At 38.6% G+C, this 17,046-nt stretch overlaps 1 protein-coding gene across 6 annotated transcripts in view; it reads right to left on the bottom strand.

The window, feature by feature from the left end:
• Mtus1 (microtubule associated scaffold protein 1) overlaps nt 1-17,046 on the bottom strand; it is a 180,835-nt gene that overhangs the window by 33,744 nt on the left and 130,045 nt on the right. For all 6 annotated transcript variants that reach the window (XM_004637230.2, XM_023721987.1, XM_004637231.2 and 3 more), the window contains one exon: nt 4,178-4,392. In XM_004637230.2, the coding sequence (XP_004637287.1) occupies nt 4,178-4,392 (215 nt within the window). The remainder of the gene's footprint in view (nt 1-4,177; nt 4,393-17,046) is intronic.

The following is a 17,046-nucleotide window of genomic DNA, read 5'->3' as shown; positions in this document are numbered from 1 at the left end:
ATCAGAGCATGGGGAGGCCCTCAGTCCTGTTTAGCTTTCCTAGAAATCCACATAGGCCTTTTTTCATGAAAACACTGACCTCACCATCAGCACACTGCGGCTCAACCTGGCTATCTGTACATAATATTGTTCTGCCACACAGGGTGGGCCAAGAATTAGGACTGAAGCTACCATTAGTGTGCCCTTGGCAAGACAGAAAATGACAGACGTTTCTACATCAATGAGTTATTTATCAGAACAAACACATGATAACATGTGTTTGTGTTACAGTTATTTATGCATACTTGCAACAGAAGAAAAAGTAATAGCTCTCACTTTAGCCACTGTCAAACATTTTCACTCATAACCTAATAACTCAAAATCATTTAAAATGTCTGGGGCTGGGGAGATGGCTCAGTGGAATAAGCGCTTCCCTGGCAAGCACAAGGGCCTGAGTTCAATCCCCAGTGCTGCAAAAAAAAATATATATATAATAATAATAAAATAAAATGTCTGCAATCAGGGCTGGCCAGCTAGCTCAGTGGACTAAAGCACCTGCTTAGGCAGAGCGCAGTGGCTGGAGTTCAATCCCGAGTGTGTCATGCCAGCCCCACACCCAGGGTACACTGAGATGACGACTGAGACTGGGCGTGATGGTGCACACCTGTAATCCCAGCGCTTGGGAGGCTGAAAACAGGAGAATCACTACGAGTCCAATCTATGTAGTGAGACCCTGTAGTAAGTATCAAAATAAATAAATTAAAATGACTGCAATCACTAGATATGCACAATACTTACACTTCATATTTTATACATTTATAAAATATATGTACAATTATGATAGAAAAACACAGTATGCTTAAATTTTAAAATTATCATAGTGAAAGACACAGTACCACTAATCTCCCTCAAGACACTCCTCTCTTCCAACACACTTAGGCCATCTTTCCAGCCACTTTCTAAAGCTGTTGTGAAAGTCCTTTTTTGTGAGCATCTTTAGTTGCACTGCCATAGCTGTGTTGATCCCCTGCATAGACTGAAAATATTTACCTTTCACAGTCATTCTAGCCACACAGTACCAGATGTGGTGCATACGGTAGATGAGGACACGTGTGCGTGTTCATGAGCCTGCCCTCACGCTGGGCGGCATTCAGGAACAGCATGCACTGTATTTGTGACCACACCACAGAAAGACACTCACAGAAGAGGACTTCCAGAGCTGATTCAGAAAGCAGCAAGAATGTGATGTGAATAAAGCCAGAGAGAGTGTTTCTAAGTGAGATTAATAACAATGTGTCTTTTATGTACTAAACTCTAAAAAACTAAACATTTTTGACCATGCCAGGTTGATATACAATATGTGTGAATATATACACACATACTTCTGTAACAATGAGATTTATCATTGCGCTCTGCCTAAGCAGGCACTTTAGTCCACTGAGCTAGCTGGCCAGCCCTGATTGCAGACATTTTATTTTTTTATTTTTATTTTTTTGTGGAACCGGGGATTGAACTCAGGCCCTTGTACTTGCCAAGGAAGCACTTATTCTACTGAGCCATCTCCCTAGCCTCAGACATTTTAAATGATTTTGAGCTATTAGGTTATGAGTGAAAATGTTTGACAGTGGCTAAAGTGAGAGCTACTACTTTTTCTGCGTTGCAAGTATGTTTAATAACTGTAACACAAACGTGTTATCGTGTGTGTTCTGATAAATAGCTCATTGATGTGGAAACTCTGTCATTTTCTATCTCTCCTAAGAGATTCAGGGACTCTTTTAATTGTTTAATGTCGCTTTGGTTATGTCTTTCCTTTGTGACCACTGTGTAACCATATGTAGACCTCCAGCCCAGTAAATTTTTAACCCAGTGTTAGATCCATTTTCCCCACACACAAACACCTGATAAAGTATTTGGCTTATGCTGAAGAGCCAGGTTATATGGGGAAAGAGCATTTTAAACAGCTAAGGTTATGCCTAGTGCAGAATGTTCATGTCACACGAGGTATGAGTGGTACACAGCTGTCTTTCATCTCACATCTGTTGGTGCTTTGCTCACTGCAGGGCAACAGAAGGCAGGACTAGTTCCTTTATCTACTTTGTGTATTTACTTTTGTTGTTTGTACAATGGCTCTGTGTAAGTTAAACGCAGGTACTGATGTGATAGTACTGAAGAAAGATCTGCATAGGTAAGCATGACAGGGCCAGAAGTAGCCCAATAACAGTGTAAACAAGATAAAAAGTACAGGAAAGTTTGAGTCCCTAAAGTCCTAGCCTCTCGCTCAAGTCCTGGTCCTCTTGCTTGTTGTTTGATGTTTCTTGATAAGTCTATTCCTCAATTTTCTTACTTACAAATTCCAATTCACTGTGGTTTTGTTGAGGATGTAATAAGTAAGAATATCTAATACTTAGCAGATAGTTTAAAAATATTAAATTCCTCTACCTCTCCTCTAGCTCTCTAATACACAGCCTTACAGTGAGAATTGAATGCAACAACAGAAAAGGCAGTTGGTGTCAGATTACAGAGCTCTGCATTCCCAGTTATAACCCATAACCATCCAAAACAAATATGACTTATGTAATTTAAATTTTCCTAGTAGCCACAATTTTAAAATTAAAAAAGAAGCAAACTTTGATACTGTTCCGAACCCAAATATGTTCAAAATATCTTCACAGTCAACAAAAAATTATCAAATACATCTTATATCTTTTTAGAAGTCTTTTTGAAATCTGTATTTTTATACCTACCACATGTTGCAATTCAGACTGATTATAATTCCCATGCTCAATAGTCTCCCTAAGAGTAGTGGCTACAAGAAAAAAAAAAAAAAAGCCTAGTGACTAGGATATAAGATAGACCAGCTGTAGGCTATGGAAAGCCACCAGCATAACTAATCAGCAGAATCAGCAGAATGGCATACTCAGCAGCCAGGTGTGGTGCTGCATGTCCGAATTCCAGCACTCAGGAAGCCGAGGCTGGAGAGTTCCCATAACCAGCCTAAGCTACATAGTGAGACACTGTCTCACAAAAATAACCAAACAAAAATTGTTTTTAACAGTGCTTGGGACATATTATAGGAGGGAAACAGTACAAGCATAAAGACTGATCTGAATGAAGAGGACGCTGGTAGGGAATAGCCAAAGTAAGATGAAGAGAGGAAATACTACAGGTCAAAAATTTAGATGATCTCATGACTGACTTCATGTGGGAGGTGAAGGTGAGCAGAGCGGGGAGGATGGGGCTGTTAGGCTGTGTACGATGAAATAGTTGGTTATCTCAAAACAGAAAAGCAAAATATTCCCTACAATCAACTTTATGTGGTTTTCAGACTAACCTACTTTGTTATAAAAACCAACTCAAATTTCTCTCTTACTTAGTTAAGAGAAACAAACAGTAACATTTAGGTAAACATCATCTTGCAGGCAGCACAGTGGCCAAGTGCCTGCTTAACATGCACAAGGCAGCAGGTTGGATCTCTAGCCCCACACAAGCATACACAGAGACAGAACTACGAAACAGTCATCAAATATTATTCAAAAGTGATTATTGTCTTGGTTGCTCCTCAAAGGCATGGACTAAACCTTGCTGACCTCTGTCCACGTCCCTAAATTAAAAAAAACCCCTCTCTCTAAGTAGACAAACCTATCACAGTAGTCTCTGCCTGAAACCAGTATAGGTTTGTTGGACTGAACTTAACTATGGAACAAATGGAACCAATTTCTATTGAGTTGTTACATATATTCATCTTTAAGACTATGATTAAAATATATATGAAGAGCTCAAGTTATGTTCTTGCCCATTTCCCCTTAGAAAATTGTAGCTTTTATTACTACATAGACCAAAATAAGTAGACCAATAAAAGTTTTTTTTAAAAAAAAGAATGGTACTATGGGTCTACAGGCTCAAAAAAGCACCACAGACAGTGATCTCTCCCCTACTCACCTTCTAATTGGAGACCCTAGGGGAGAAAAGGAAGTACTAAGAGAATGCCTCCATTGCAAATTTCTGGAGACTGACTGGGGTATCAGGTGAGAAAAAAAAGAGTGGATGAACTGTACCTGACCTTTCAATCATTAATTTAAATATATTCACAAGACAAGGGCTCAATCACTGTGGCTTTTCAGCTGTCCTGGAGTGCCCCACCAATACCCCAGAGTCCACCACCCCAGAGAGCGCCCATCCAGAGGCCTCACATGCTCACCTCACACAGCAGGTGCTGGATCACAACTGTCAATGCTTCAAGCTTGATATTGCCTCGGGACAGAAGCTGCTTGAGCTGCAGGATAAATCCACTTTGGCTTTCACATTTCGTTTTATACTGAGCCAATTCAAGTGCTTTCTCAGAGGACAGCACATCTGGAGATGTCTGTGTCTGGATGCATAGACTTCTGGGATTCTTTTGCCTGCCCCTTTCAACTGCAAGAGGAATTAATTTAGCACAAAGATATGTGAGGTTAATTCTTATAATCAGCACTACATGGGTTCAAAACCAACTCAATAAGCCATAGAAATGCATTTAAATTAAATGCTTACAAAATGCTTACAAAAGGAATTCATATGGGTAAGGACTGGAGTTGATCAAAGATCTACATGTTTGGAATTCACAAACATAATGGCTTTAGTTCTAACTTTCAAGGATCTACATGATGCAGAGAATTATGAATATGAAATAAATAAATTTAGAAGCCCAGAAACATGAAAATAATATGTTAAAACTTGATTTCACAGGTTTTTAAGTTTCCACTCAAATTGGCAGGGAAACTTGATGGTGGTTACTATTCTGACTGTCCAATCACTTATGCAGAAAGGAAAATACAAATTATTGAACTTTCCATGTCTCTCACTCTTCAACATTTTCTAAAACCATGTCATCCTTTGATTGCTGGCAGCCTGGTCTTTACAAAGTTTAATACTGCAGATGTGGCATTATCTAATCTCTAATAAATTAGCACATATATTGAAGGTCTACTCACATTTTGCTTCTTTCAATTAATGGTTAAGAATGCAATTACTTGGCTACTATTTCATTTGCTATCAAGCTTTGCCCCCCCCCATAGTAATAATGGGTCATACATTTAAGAGCACATGCTAATACTGCAAACCCATGTAAGGTGTCACGCACGGTGATTATTCACTTCTTATGCTGCCATACCCTAAGAGGAACTCTGTTTTGAAAAACCATTTAGTTTTGGAACCATTCCAAGTGTCTCAGTCACTTTAAATATCAAACAGAATTGGAAAAACAGGAAGCAAATTGCTTATCTTCTTGAAATAGGCCAAACACAAGAAAAGTAAAACTGTAAATGTTTCCTTATTCTGACATACATTCTGTGGCATCCACATTCTGTGGTCAAAAACAGATTGGAGTGAGACTTGCTGAGCACTCAGGGATTGTTTTCTGTAATTTTTGAGGGAACTGCAAACTATGATCCTGATTACTTGAAAGGAAATAAAGAAGCTTCAGTATTTGAAGAACCAACTGTAAAATACATTTAATATATTCTAATTATAAAGCAGTAAAAAGGTTTTTGCTTCTTCTGGTTGCTTTACAGGGTTAGACAACGCATCTTTATATCAATATTTGATAGTCCGCAGTTTTAACATGACTAAAATATCTTTTGTGTTTATTAATACTTAAAGAGACAATTTATCCATTATTTATTAAGGAAGTTGTTTGCCAGTGCTTGCAACTTCCCTTGTAAATGGAAAAGATATTCAACTTGATAGTGTCATGATATTACAATACAGAAGAGCAAGTTATTAGTCACTATATTAATGAAAATAATCTAAATAATTGACAACTTATCAAGATATCTGTGATTACTAATTTTATATTTTTATTTTATATTCTTTTCTTCTAAGAAACTGTATTTGTCACATTATATATAATAATTACACAGTGTTTCACCATTCAGTGTTCTCCAGTGCCACCCCTCCACCACTTACTGAGACTGTTCCACCATCCCTCAACTCATGTCCTCCCGCCTCAGCCTGCACACAGGTGCGTGTATCCACACCTGGACTTGATCTTCTGACACTCCCAGTAACCGAGGTGAGGACAATACAGCTTATGGAGGTAAAAGGACTTCCCCAGGCCTTTGACACAAGTCTCTAACATTCCCACACCTTTGGAGAAGTGGATTAGGTAGAGATATAATATATTTCTGAATTTTAAAAATATACTATAAACGTAACAAAATATTAGTTTAAAATATTCCACTTGTATACATCCATCAATATGAGGAGAATAAGGAAAATGTGGTATATATATACAATGGAGTACTACTCAGTGACAAAGAAGGACAATTGAGTCATTTGTAGGAAAATGGATGAATCTTGAGGCCATAATTCTTAGTGAAGTAAATTAGTCACATAATAAATTAGTCTCAAGATACTACTAATAGGAGAGACCCTAACTATAAATGAAGACCAAAATAAAGACCCATGTTAAGAAAGAGGGAAGCAATCTGTAGAGATGGGCAGGGGATCTGGGAAGGGAGGAGAGGAGAGTGTGGAGAAGAGTATTATAAATATGAAAACTCTAAGCAGAGGAGAATCATCATGTATCCCAAACATGCACTAATAAAAAATATTCAAGCTAAATAGGAGCTCATTATCTTGACTGACATCACTGTACAATGTCCTTTCAAAAGTTACTTTAAAATTCATTTATAGATTGTTACACTGCTTTTCAATTTCTTTTTTTTTTTTTTTTTTTTTTTGTGGAACCAGGGATTGAACTCAGATCATTGCACTTGCCAGGGAGGCACTTATTCTACTGAGCCACTTCCCCGGCCCCTTGCTTTTCAATTTCTTGACTCCTCCATGTTTGATTTCAGAAATTTTATGCCTACTGAGATTACTTAACACAACATCAGAATTTTAAAACTGTCAAGCTATGATTATTTGTAAAATCTGAGGAGACTCTTTTATATTGACATTTTTGAAGAAAATCTTAAGATTCTTGTTTGCTTATAAATGAATGAAAGACATATTGCAGAATACATATAAAAGTATGAACACTGTTTACCTTTTCAGGTTAAGGAACAAAAAAAATCACATGGATAAACTAAGACTATTTTTTAAGAATAGACTATTTTTACTTTTAAATCAAATTTTGTATTTATTTTTTGAGAGAATATATTCATCCCTTGGCTTAAAAGTATAAAAGATGTCTTAAATTTAAAATAGAAATAAAAATACAAAAAATGACTGAAATGAGTTTGGAGCACTTAAACCCCTAGGCACTGTTTAATCATTAGGAGAATACAATCTTCTTGGATTTCTTCTTGGGTAACCTGTATAAGAATCTAAACAACACCAGTTTTGTTAGTGGCTCAAAATAAATTTACAGTTGAGGAAGGAACACAGTAGCTTGCTGCTGTTCTAGGAATACAGTTCTCCAACCGTACAAAGTGCCCTCTACCTGCAGCCAGAAAAGCGTGTTGTGACCTCAATCTTCCGCCCCACAAGCTGCACTCCCCCAGGACAAAACGGCAGCACATGGCAGCTGATGACCCAGTTTGTGCCTCTTTTCCTCTCCTCATTCCTGCTCAACCAAAGACGGGAAATGATGCAAAACTCTCCAACGATGTGCAATCCCCCAGGGCTCACGGAAATAGCATACTTCATAAGGCAGAAAACCCATGGGATTCCCTTAAATCCCTCAGGACTTATTATTTACATGAAATTACCATAATATATACCAGACTTTGCTCTTTGATTCTTCCATGAGCTTACATACTCGGATATTGCTGTTTTGATAATGCAGCTGTGTTTAAAAGTATAAGCTGTTTTATTATATCTAATAAAAGAGCATGTTCAGATTTCCAAGAATCAATTTAATCAGAAATCTTAAAATGTCATGTTAACTTCTGGGTCAGTTCAGATTTCTCTCAATTAGATACAGTAATTACCATTATCATTTCGGATCTAACCCCACTGGGATTCATTCTAATGACTGAAACCTCTTTTATAAAACAAGTCTGGGGCCAGGGAGCCAGCTCAGTGGCTGAAGAGCCTGTCTGGAAGCTCAAGGTCCTGAGTTTGATCCCTGTTACAAAAAAAAAAAAAAAAAGTCTGGAATCAAAAGATACTTGCCCACTTAAAAAACAGCTAAATAACTTTGCTTTCTTTGTTCCTTCTACTCAGAAATCTCAATACAATAAGTCTGATCTGATTTATCTTCTTCTTACAGAACTGATCAGGGAAAGAGAAACAAGCCAATTTTTCAGGCTCAAGTCAGCTCATTCCCCATCTCCAGATTAAGAGCGAGTTTTGAGAGAGCTTTTCCTGTTAAGCCATGGACGAACCCTGATCACAAAGACCAGCTGAGGCCACAGTCATCTGCAGGCTGAAATGTTGTACATTTACGGAACCTGCCAAAATAATATAATCAACTTAGAGACATGATTAGTGAGCCTTGAGTTCCATGAAACGCAGAATTCAGTAGCCAGTGTTGTACAGTCCTATCGGCACATGCTCACTGGCCTGCTTATTCTCCAAATATTTATCCACATCCATTGCACAGCTCTTCTCAGGCTGGCAGGCCTGCCTTGGCGCCTTGCAGGTGGGGAGCCATCATGCAGGAGGGCAGCACTGCACAGGGAAGCAAGGATTTCTTGTTGGTCTGCTCTCAGGATCAGTCTACTTGTGCAAAGGTGCAGACAGCACGCACTGCACGCTTTCACTACATGCCACATCAGAAGCTAAAGTTGTCATCTAATATAAAACTTAGAATATGAATCCAGGGGCCCTTGAGGGGACCTCTGAATCTCTACCAGCTTGGACAGATACCTAATTCCTCACCTTTTGCCTGCATCTGAAACCACATTATCTAAAACCCCTAGTGGGCACACCCACACCCAAATTCTGTCAGTGCTTTTCAGCATCTGAAGACAGGTGTGTACTATAGGATATTTCATGGAAGCAAAACATTAAAATGGTAATTACTGGAAAATGTTTCTGATAAGAGAAAACATCCAGACACAAAATGTAAATGTCTATGGATGCCTTCCTAACAAAATGGTCCTTGTTTGCAAGAAATCTTTGTGTAGCAGATAGCAACATGCCATCAGCAGCAGCCGTGCGACTTGATCATTCCATGCTAGACTTCTGCATGCTGAGAGCACATACGGAGTTCCCAGAGGCAGAGCTGGGTGGACATCTGCACATCTGACAGACAGATGAGCAGAGGAGAAGCAGCAGGAAGGCATTCCGAGGAGGCGAAGCCAGCAAACATGAAGGCACAGAGGCACAGAGCCGCTGGCTGTGTGGGCGTCGCAACACAGAAGCCCCAGATCAAGGCAAAATGAAGCAGATAAACAGGATTACAGCAAATACATTATGCAAGGTTTCACCTCCAGGAGCCAGGGAGCAAGGTTGAGCAGGGTCCTGGAGGCTTGAGAAAGGTCTTAAGGGGCAAAACCAGAAGCAGAGAAATCAGGAGGAGGTCCAGGAAGAGGCATGGGACAAGGAGGCCCAGGAAGAGGTCCACAGCAATGAACGGGTGGGAAAGGGGGAGTCTGTCTATGAGGCAGAACAAGAGCAAAGCAGGGCCACTCGGAAGGGAATGAAAAAGGAAAGAATTGGGATGAGTTAAGTGCAGTGCCAACTCCCATGAGGAATGTAATCATGATGTGCAGTTAACACATACTAATAAAAAAAACTAGAAACTGTAAAATAAAAGAAAGCCGGCACCCACAGTGATCCATGGATTTTCAGCAAGGAGATAATAGCAGGATGGCATGAGCAGGAAGGAATGAAGACAACAGCAGAAAAGAAAAAGAGTCTAGGGAAGGCCATCTACTGAGTGTCGGGCCACTCTCTACACTGCTTCTAGTCTCCAAAAACAGCACATTCTAAACTCATCAGTTGTGCAGATTTAACCACCTGACATGTAATTTTGTCCAAGTGTAATTTTATCTGTATTTCTTACCGCCCTGAAGACTGGCTCTAAAGAGCGTGAACATACACCCTTGCTGGTTACATCCATATAATAGTGGTAATCTATACAACTTTACCAAACATTTTTCTTAGTTAACCAATACTTGCTTAAATTTATTTAAAGCCTTCCAATATTCCTTTTGATATTTGCTTTTAAAAGTTACCAGTAGTAACAACTTAGGAGATAAATACTTTTCTATCTATAGGAAGTTATACCATTTATTTAAAGTGGACTATTTCAAGCTTTGCAATGCACAGTAATTAAGATTTCTTAAATCGCCCAGGCCAGCAATTCTCGAGTGAAAGGGAAGTAACGCCTTAGTGCCTGAAACTCACATGACTCGATCGGTAGGCTGTGTTGCAATGGCTTGTATTGCACGTAACAATTTTTTAAGTTATAAAAACAGATTAGAAAATAGAAACCATATTCACATAAAATTACTTTTGGGGGTTAGTTATGCTTACAAATACTTTCTGGGAAAAAAAGTCTAAACTTGACTTTAATAACTCCCCACATACCTGGCAGAAAAATAAGTCACATTCTTATGCACCTAAAACATACTACTAATTAAAACAAGAGCTAATAAAAATTCACTCAATTCAAAAGTACTTTCAGAATACATTTATCTCTGTCAGATGACTTCTAAATAATCTATAAATCTATACTGCTATGCTAATATCCAGATTTGTTTCAGGTCTAAAAGAACATACCATAAAAATAGAACTCAACAAAAATTTTGAATAGAACTTTCAGTTGACATTAAATATTCCATTGATATCGTCATTTCACATGGAGAGAAAAAATATTTTCTCAAGCTTTCACAGAGAGCAAATTGGTCAAGCAATGGCCGTGACTCATCCTCATGTCAGACACTGACAAAAGGATGTACAAAGGGTGGTACAGGGCTACCGGATAAATCCTGAGAGTACTTGGCTGACCTTATCAGATACAAAAGTTACATTTCTTGTTATATAGGTCTTGCTATATCTTGGTCTTAACCACTCAGCAGAAAAGGATAAAAATGAGGTATATAAAGTAAATCCATATTAATACGAGCTATAAAAGGCTCAAGTCAATAACTTCTGAGGATAACCCACTAGTATTATAGACTGCTAGACAATGTTAGATTGTTTAGTTGAATTCAAACACCTATAGTATTTAGATTCCAATAGAATATTCACTTCTGACAGGACAAAAAAAAAGGATACAAAGGAAAGATCATTTTGTATTTATATATACAAAATAGGAGAAATTTACAGCTACTTTCGCTCAATTCGATGAGAGGAAAGAGGTGTACTAACAGTGTTTGGTAGAATATTCTGTCTGCATCTTGTACTATGGATAACCACTAAGAAGATAACAATGTACAGTGTATTGACAATCAAAACTGTCCTATTAATCAGCTGTGAAACTGTCTCATTCATATTTATTTCTCAATAAAAAAATAAATTAAAAAAATTATTTCCATAAAAATGTGAGTGGAGATATCTAATTTTACTTACATGTGGCCTCAATATACATGTGTCTGTTCTGGTTTTGTTGACTGTACAATATTCTGAACATATTGCATGTCAATAAAAATAAAAACTAAGATGTCATTTTTAATGGGAAAAAAAGACTATGACTTTTAATTGTAAAAATTAGAATTTTTATTTTAAATTAAGAAAAAGAATACAATGTGCAACCACAGGTTCCCTCCGATGCCGCAAGGTGCTGTGTCGCAGGCGAGCAGCCACAAACACCAGCTTTCCCCTTTGTTACCTTACGGACTACAATCTCCCTTCCTGAGATGTCAAATGGTAGTGTTCATGAGGACTTTCATTCTCTGTTTTGTCATAACCATTATTTGACTTGACCCATTTTATTAGATACCTAAAGAAAAAACTGCTGAGTATAACAAATCCTGCCTATGTCGACCAGTTTTTATTTTACCTTTAGCGCTGAAAACATATAACAATGAGGTGTCCATTTTAATTTAACACATGGATGAATAGAGTCCCAAAAATAATATCCGGTCACTACTTGTGACTGATTCTAAAAGAAAATGTTCGTAAGTTCCCTTTTGCTGTTATTGCCTCCAATGTACTTCCTAATTTTTAATTTTAAATACCATCTTTTCTGCAGTCTTTACAGCTGGAGCCAGGAGGCCCAGGTGAAGCCAATGCTAGTCCAGGTGAGGCTGTACCTCATGGATTGTCACCCCCTAACTACAAATGGTAGCCCCATCCCCATGGCCACACTGCAATCTGATCATTTGTTAAAAGGGGCCCTACAGGATTGGGGAGATGGCTCAGTGGAATAAGCGCTTCCCTGGCAAGTGCAAGTGCCTGAGTATAATCCCTGGTTCTGCCAAAAAACAAACAAACAAACAAAAGAAAAAAGAAAGAAAAAAAGAAAAGAAAAAAGAAAAAGGGGCCCTGCAAAGCTGTTTGTTTGAATCAAGGCATATGGAGACACACAACCTTGCATGTGTGTGTGGGGTTCCCCAAATAGACCAAGATGTATCTTTAAAAACTCTTCATTTTTGTGCATTATAGGCAATAGACTTTTTTTTTTCTGAATTGGGAATTGAACTCAGGTCCTTGCACTTGCCAGGGAAGCGCTTATTCTACTGAGCCATTTCCCTAGCCCCACAACAGATTATCTTATTCGAGAAAAAAATTAAAGCAGCCAGTCAAAACATTTGACTTTAGGAACATCCACAGAACAAACAGTAAATACAGAGTACCAGTCTCAAAATACTAAACTTAAGGAAAAAAAATTGAAGAGGAAAATGCCTACAACACTAGTCTCCAGGAAGAAATAGGAAAAAGAGAAATCTCTCACTTTATAAAAAAAAGTCTTAATTTTCTCTAGCACTGTAAGATTGCCACGTTATAAAAAGGACCCTTACATGCTAAAGTATTATCTAATATTTCTGCAAGATATAATTAATGTAAGACCAATGCAATAAAATGACATTCAGTACTAGATACATTTAAAATCATACTTCTTTCTACCTAATATACATATACTACTAGTGAAATATTTTAGCTCCAAAACATACTTCAGAGCCAACAAGTAGTACATATTAAAGTCAATCTCTATTAACTAAAACTCAGGTAAACAGCATATCTTAATTGCTCTAATTAAATTAACTATATTTATAGGTTATTATAGTCTTCCAGTGTCACCAGATGAAAAATATCATTATACTTCCCATTCTGCATCCAATTGTAAGCCTTAATTTATGATTTAATTTCTACTTTTGAATGACAGAGATATATTAAAACAATTTATTACAGTAAAACTTTATTAAGTTTTATTTAGATGAAGATGCACTGGCTATTTTTTTTTAAATATCTAACTTTTACAAACTTATCTAGAAAAGATAAACCTATTGTGAATAAAAGGTCATTTGACATTAGCTTGTCTTCTTAAATAGAATGCTATAACTAACAAAGATCAGGGCTGGGGAGATAGCTTAGAGGTCCAAGCATCCACCTGGCAAGCACAAGGACCCAAGTTTGAGAGTCCTGGTACCAAGGCCAGCCCCAGAATCCCAGGCACACTGTGCCACCCTGAAACTGGGTATGGTGGTGCATGTCTGTAATCCCAGCACTGCGGAAGGTGAGACAGGAGGATCACAACAAGTTGGAACTGCATAGAAAGACCCTGTACCAAATAAATACATTTTTAAATTTTTTGTTAAAAAAGAGTAGACTAATTAATCTTGAAGAAGAAATTTCAAGGCAGGCAAAGGTTGAGATAGTGGCATGGCTATTATTGGGGAATTTAGCCAGATCTATGTTGAGAATCAAGAGCAAAGAGCCCAGCAGAATGATTTAGAACACTGTGACTTTGGCCAGAAAGGAAACTGCAAAGAGAAAGCAGAGATTTTTGATTGCTGAGAAGGAACAGAAAAAAATAAGATAGCCTGAGGGCATCAAAAGCAGCAGCAGGGCTTCACCTTTTGTAGCCTCAAAACTGCAAAACTGTAAGACTCTGCTAAGAAAGCCCCAGAGCATCATGTTCCAGAATGGCAGTGGCCTCGGGAATGTATTCCTTGGGACTGGGTTCAGTGTCCTCAGCTACCCAGGCACTTAAACACAGCAGAGAGGAGAGCCTTGCTACTGCTGCAGCTGGCAGTAGACCTTTGCATCATCTTCATGGTACTGGTTCTATGTACATGCAGAATGGAAGAGTTATGGGGTCAGAAAGTCTTCTGCTCAGATTTAAGAAGAAAGCCTGGAGGCCAGGCAGTGTGCCCCTAAGAGGGAATGTGTATAGCTGGGAATGTGAAACTGAAGACTCAGTGGGAAACCCATTAGTTTGGAGAAGTTAGGAACATGGACTGTCTAAGAAAAGCCCTTGAGGGGGCAGACCTGGGCCCAGAGAGAAGGAAATACAACTGTGGGAACTACAACCACTGGTGGTGCCGTAAATGTGGAGCCACACAAATGGAGTTCACACTTGCCTCAGATGACAGTGGATGCTGAAAGTAGAACTGTAGGATTTAATGTTTGTACTACTGGATTTTGGTCTGGTCATGTCCCATTCCCTTCTATCTCCCTCTTTGTAACTTTTGGGATGGAAATGTCTATCTTATGTCATTGAATGTTGGAAGTATTTAACTCTGTTTTCATTTGTACAGGGGCTATTAGCTAAGACTTTGCCTTAAATCTCAGATGAGACTTTGGAGTTGGACTTTTCATCAATGGTGAAAGTGTTAGGGCTTTGAAAACTCCTGGAGGTGGATTAAGTGCCTTTTGCATAAAGAGGTGTGCGTGGGTCTTTGGAAGTCAGGGGTGAAATTATATGGTTTGTGTCTCGATGTCCCCCCAAAGCCTCTTGCAGTCATAGGACTTTTTCAGAGGTGGCAGAATCTGTTGTGTGTGATGCTGGGATTACAGATGTATGATTAGTGTATCAGTCCTGGTTGGTTTGGCATTGCTCAGGCTAAGATTAAAGGCATGAGTGGTGGGTGACCAGCAAACAGTATAAGGGACAGGAAAACATTTTGTCTCTTCCCTTGCTGTTTTTACTATCTTGTGCAGAGCAGAAACTGTTCTCCTCTGTGATTGCCCTCTCCATGCCACCCTCCCCTGGAGACAGAGGATTATGGACTGAAACCTCTACAAACTGTACTAAATAAACCTTTAATCTTGGAGGTCAGGTATTTTGTAATGAGGAAAGTAACTAGGACATACATAACAGCCACATCTAAGATGAAAACATTTTTCACAATGCATTATTTTAAAATGGAAAATACACTGAAGTCAAATAATAAAAGCCAAATAATAAGACATGTCCAAACAATAAAATAACTTGAAAGTTTAACTGAAATACAGTAATCATAACTAAGTAATCAGCCCCCAATACTATATCAGAAAGATGAATACCAAGACTCATTGTAAGATTTGGTTTGTTAACTAGTACATTTTCTTCATCTGAAGTGGCCAATCAATGCTTTGAGAAGTAAATGTTTTGCCTTTGCTCAGGCAGACACTGTAGAATGCAAGCATGTACTACAGACAGAGCGCTCAACCCACAATTTCCCAGCCTCCCTTGTAGGTAAAGAGAGCTACATGGTTGGGATCTAGCCAGTGAGATGTACGCTTAAGCAGTTTAGTAATACCTCATCCTATTTCTTTTGTTCCCCAAGCAGCCATTGTGAGATTACAAGGAAAGAGTCATGAAAACAGGGCTAAGAAAACCCCACAGATGTAGATCCTGGCATTGATGACCTACTGAACATCACAGCTGCTGCCTCGCAGGGGCACAAAGAAGCTACTTTTAGTTAGGATGGGGTTTTGTTTTTAGTGTGTGCGTGTGTGTGTGTGTGTGTGTGTGTGTGTGTTTCACACTTAAAAGCAAGCCTACTTAATAATTCAAAGCAGAATACCAAATCCAACAACATAATTTGATTCACTTCATTCTAATGAAACAAATTTATTCACATTCTGCCCAACACTTAGCAAATACCCAGTCAAATGATGCTCTTTAGTGCTGCTCTAAGTACAAGAAAGAATGTACTTCTGCTAGTACTATAGCCATCTTGCTACAGTGATCACTTATAATCCAACTAGCTCAACAAAAAGAATTTTCTTAGTAGAGCAAATCACCCCTGGTGAGTCAGGGAGAACGCTGACTCTGAGATTTTAATATCAGTATTCATAATAATTAACATAGGTATATCCAGCTTTGAAAAATCTGGTTCTAAGTGGCAAGGACTATTTCCACTGAGATTTTTCCCCCCATAATGACTTATTACAAAATTGGAACTAATGTGTTGGGAACTTCGCTGACATGCACTAATGTTAATGTTTCAGTCACTGTTGCTCTTTGTCAAGCTGGTGAAGTCACTTCTGGGCTTCTTAGACCATTCTCCAGTCCTGAAATCCCTATCTGTGCTGACAACCTGAAATATGAGACAAGACTCCTCACAAATTCACTCTCTTTCTCCTCACCCTTATTTATGGAGGAAAAATATTACACCCTGGACCCAACAACACATTTTGCCATTGGGTGCCATCCACTCACAGTAATCCAAGGTGCAGGGTGCTGTTAGCTTTCATTACATTTTCTATGCAGAAATACCACAATTCTTTTGTTTCCTTGAAAAAACAACCTCATCCTTCTCCTGGATTTACCCAGCTATTTTCTCTGAACATTTTTATATTTCTCTACTAATTCTACATATTCTAATGACCCAACTTAAAAGACTTCTTTTGGAACATCTGGATAAAGGCCACCCCACCCCTTCAGAGGCTGGGCGGGGGGGGCAGTCCACTGCAATGACCACCTTGGGCTCTGTGTCTCCTTCTCTGTTAAATTATAGGCTAGGTAAAAGCAAGGGCTGTATGGCACCTAGTCCTAACCACGCCCTCAACACCTAGCCCTGTGCCTGGCCCACGGCACATGTCTAACAGGTATTTGTGACACAAATTAGCCTGCAATGTTAAAGGCAGTTTAGAAGCACAGAAAATGCTGGTGACACAAGCCAAACATAAAAGTGTTCAGGCAGCCCCATCAACACAATAGGGTTGCATGACATGTCAATATTTGGCCATTTTTTACCAAAAAGACAGCAACGTCAAATCATGTAACTTAAATGCTTGAAACTGAATAAAAATTAGGATGAC

This window comes from Octodon degus, unplaced genomic scaffold, assembly GCF_000260255.1.
Source record: "Octodon degus isolate 3935 unplaced genomic scaffold, OctDeg1.0 scaffold00088, whole genome shotgun sequence".
Taxonomy (NCBI): Eukaryota; Metazoa; Chordata; class Mammalia; order Rodentia; family Octodontidae; genus Octodon; species Octodon degus.
This window is presented reverse-complemented; position numbering and strand designations above follow the sequence as displayed.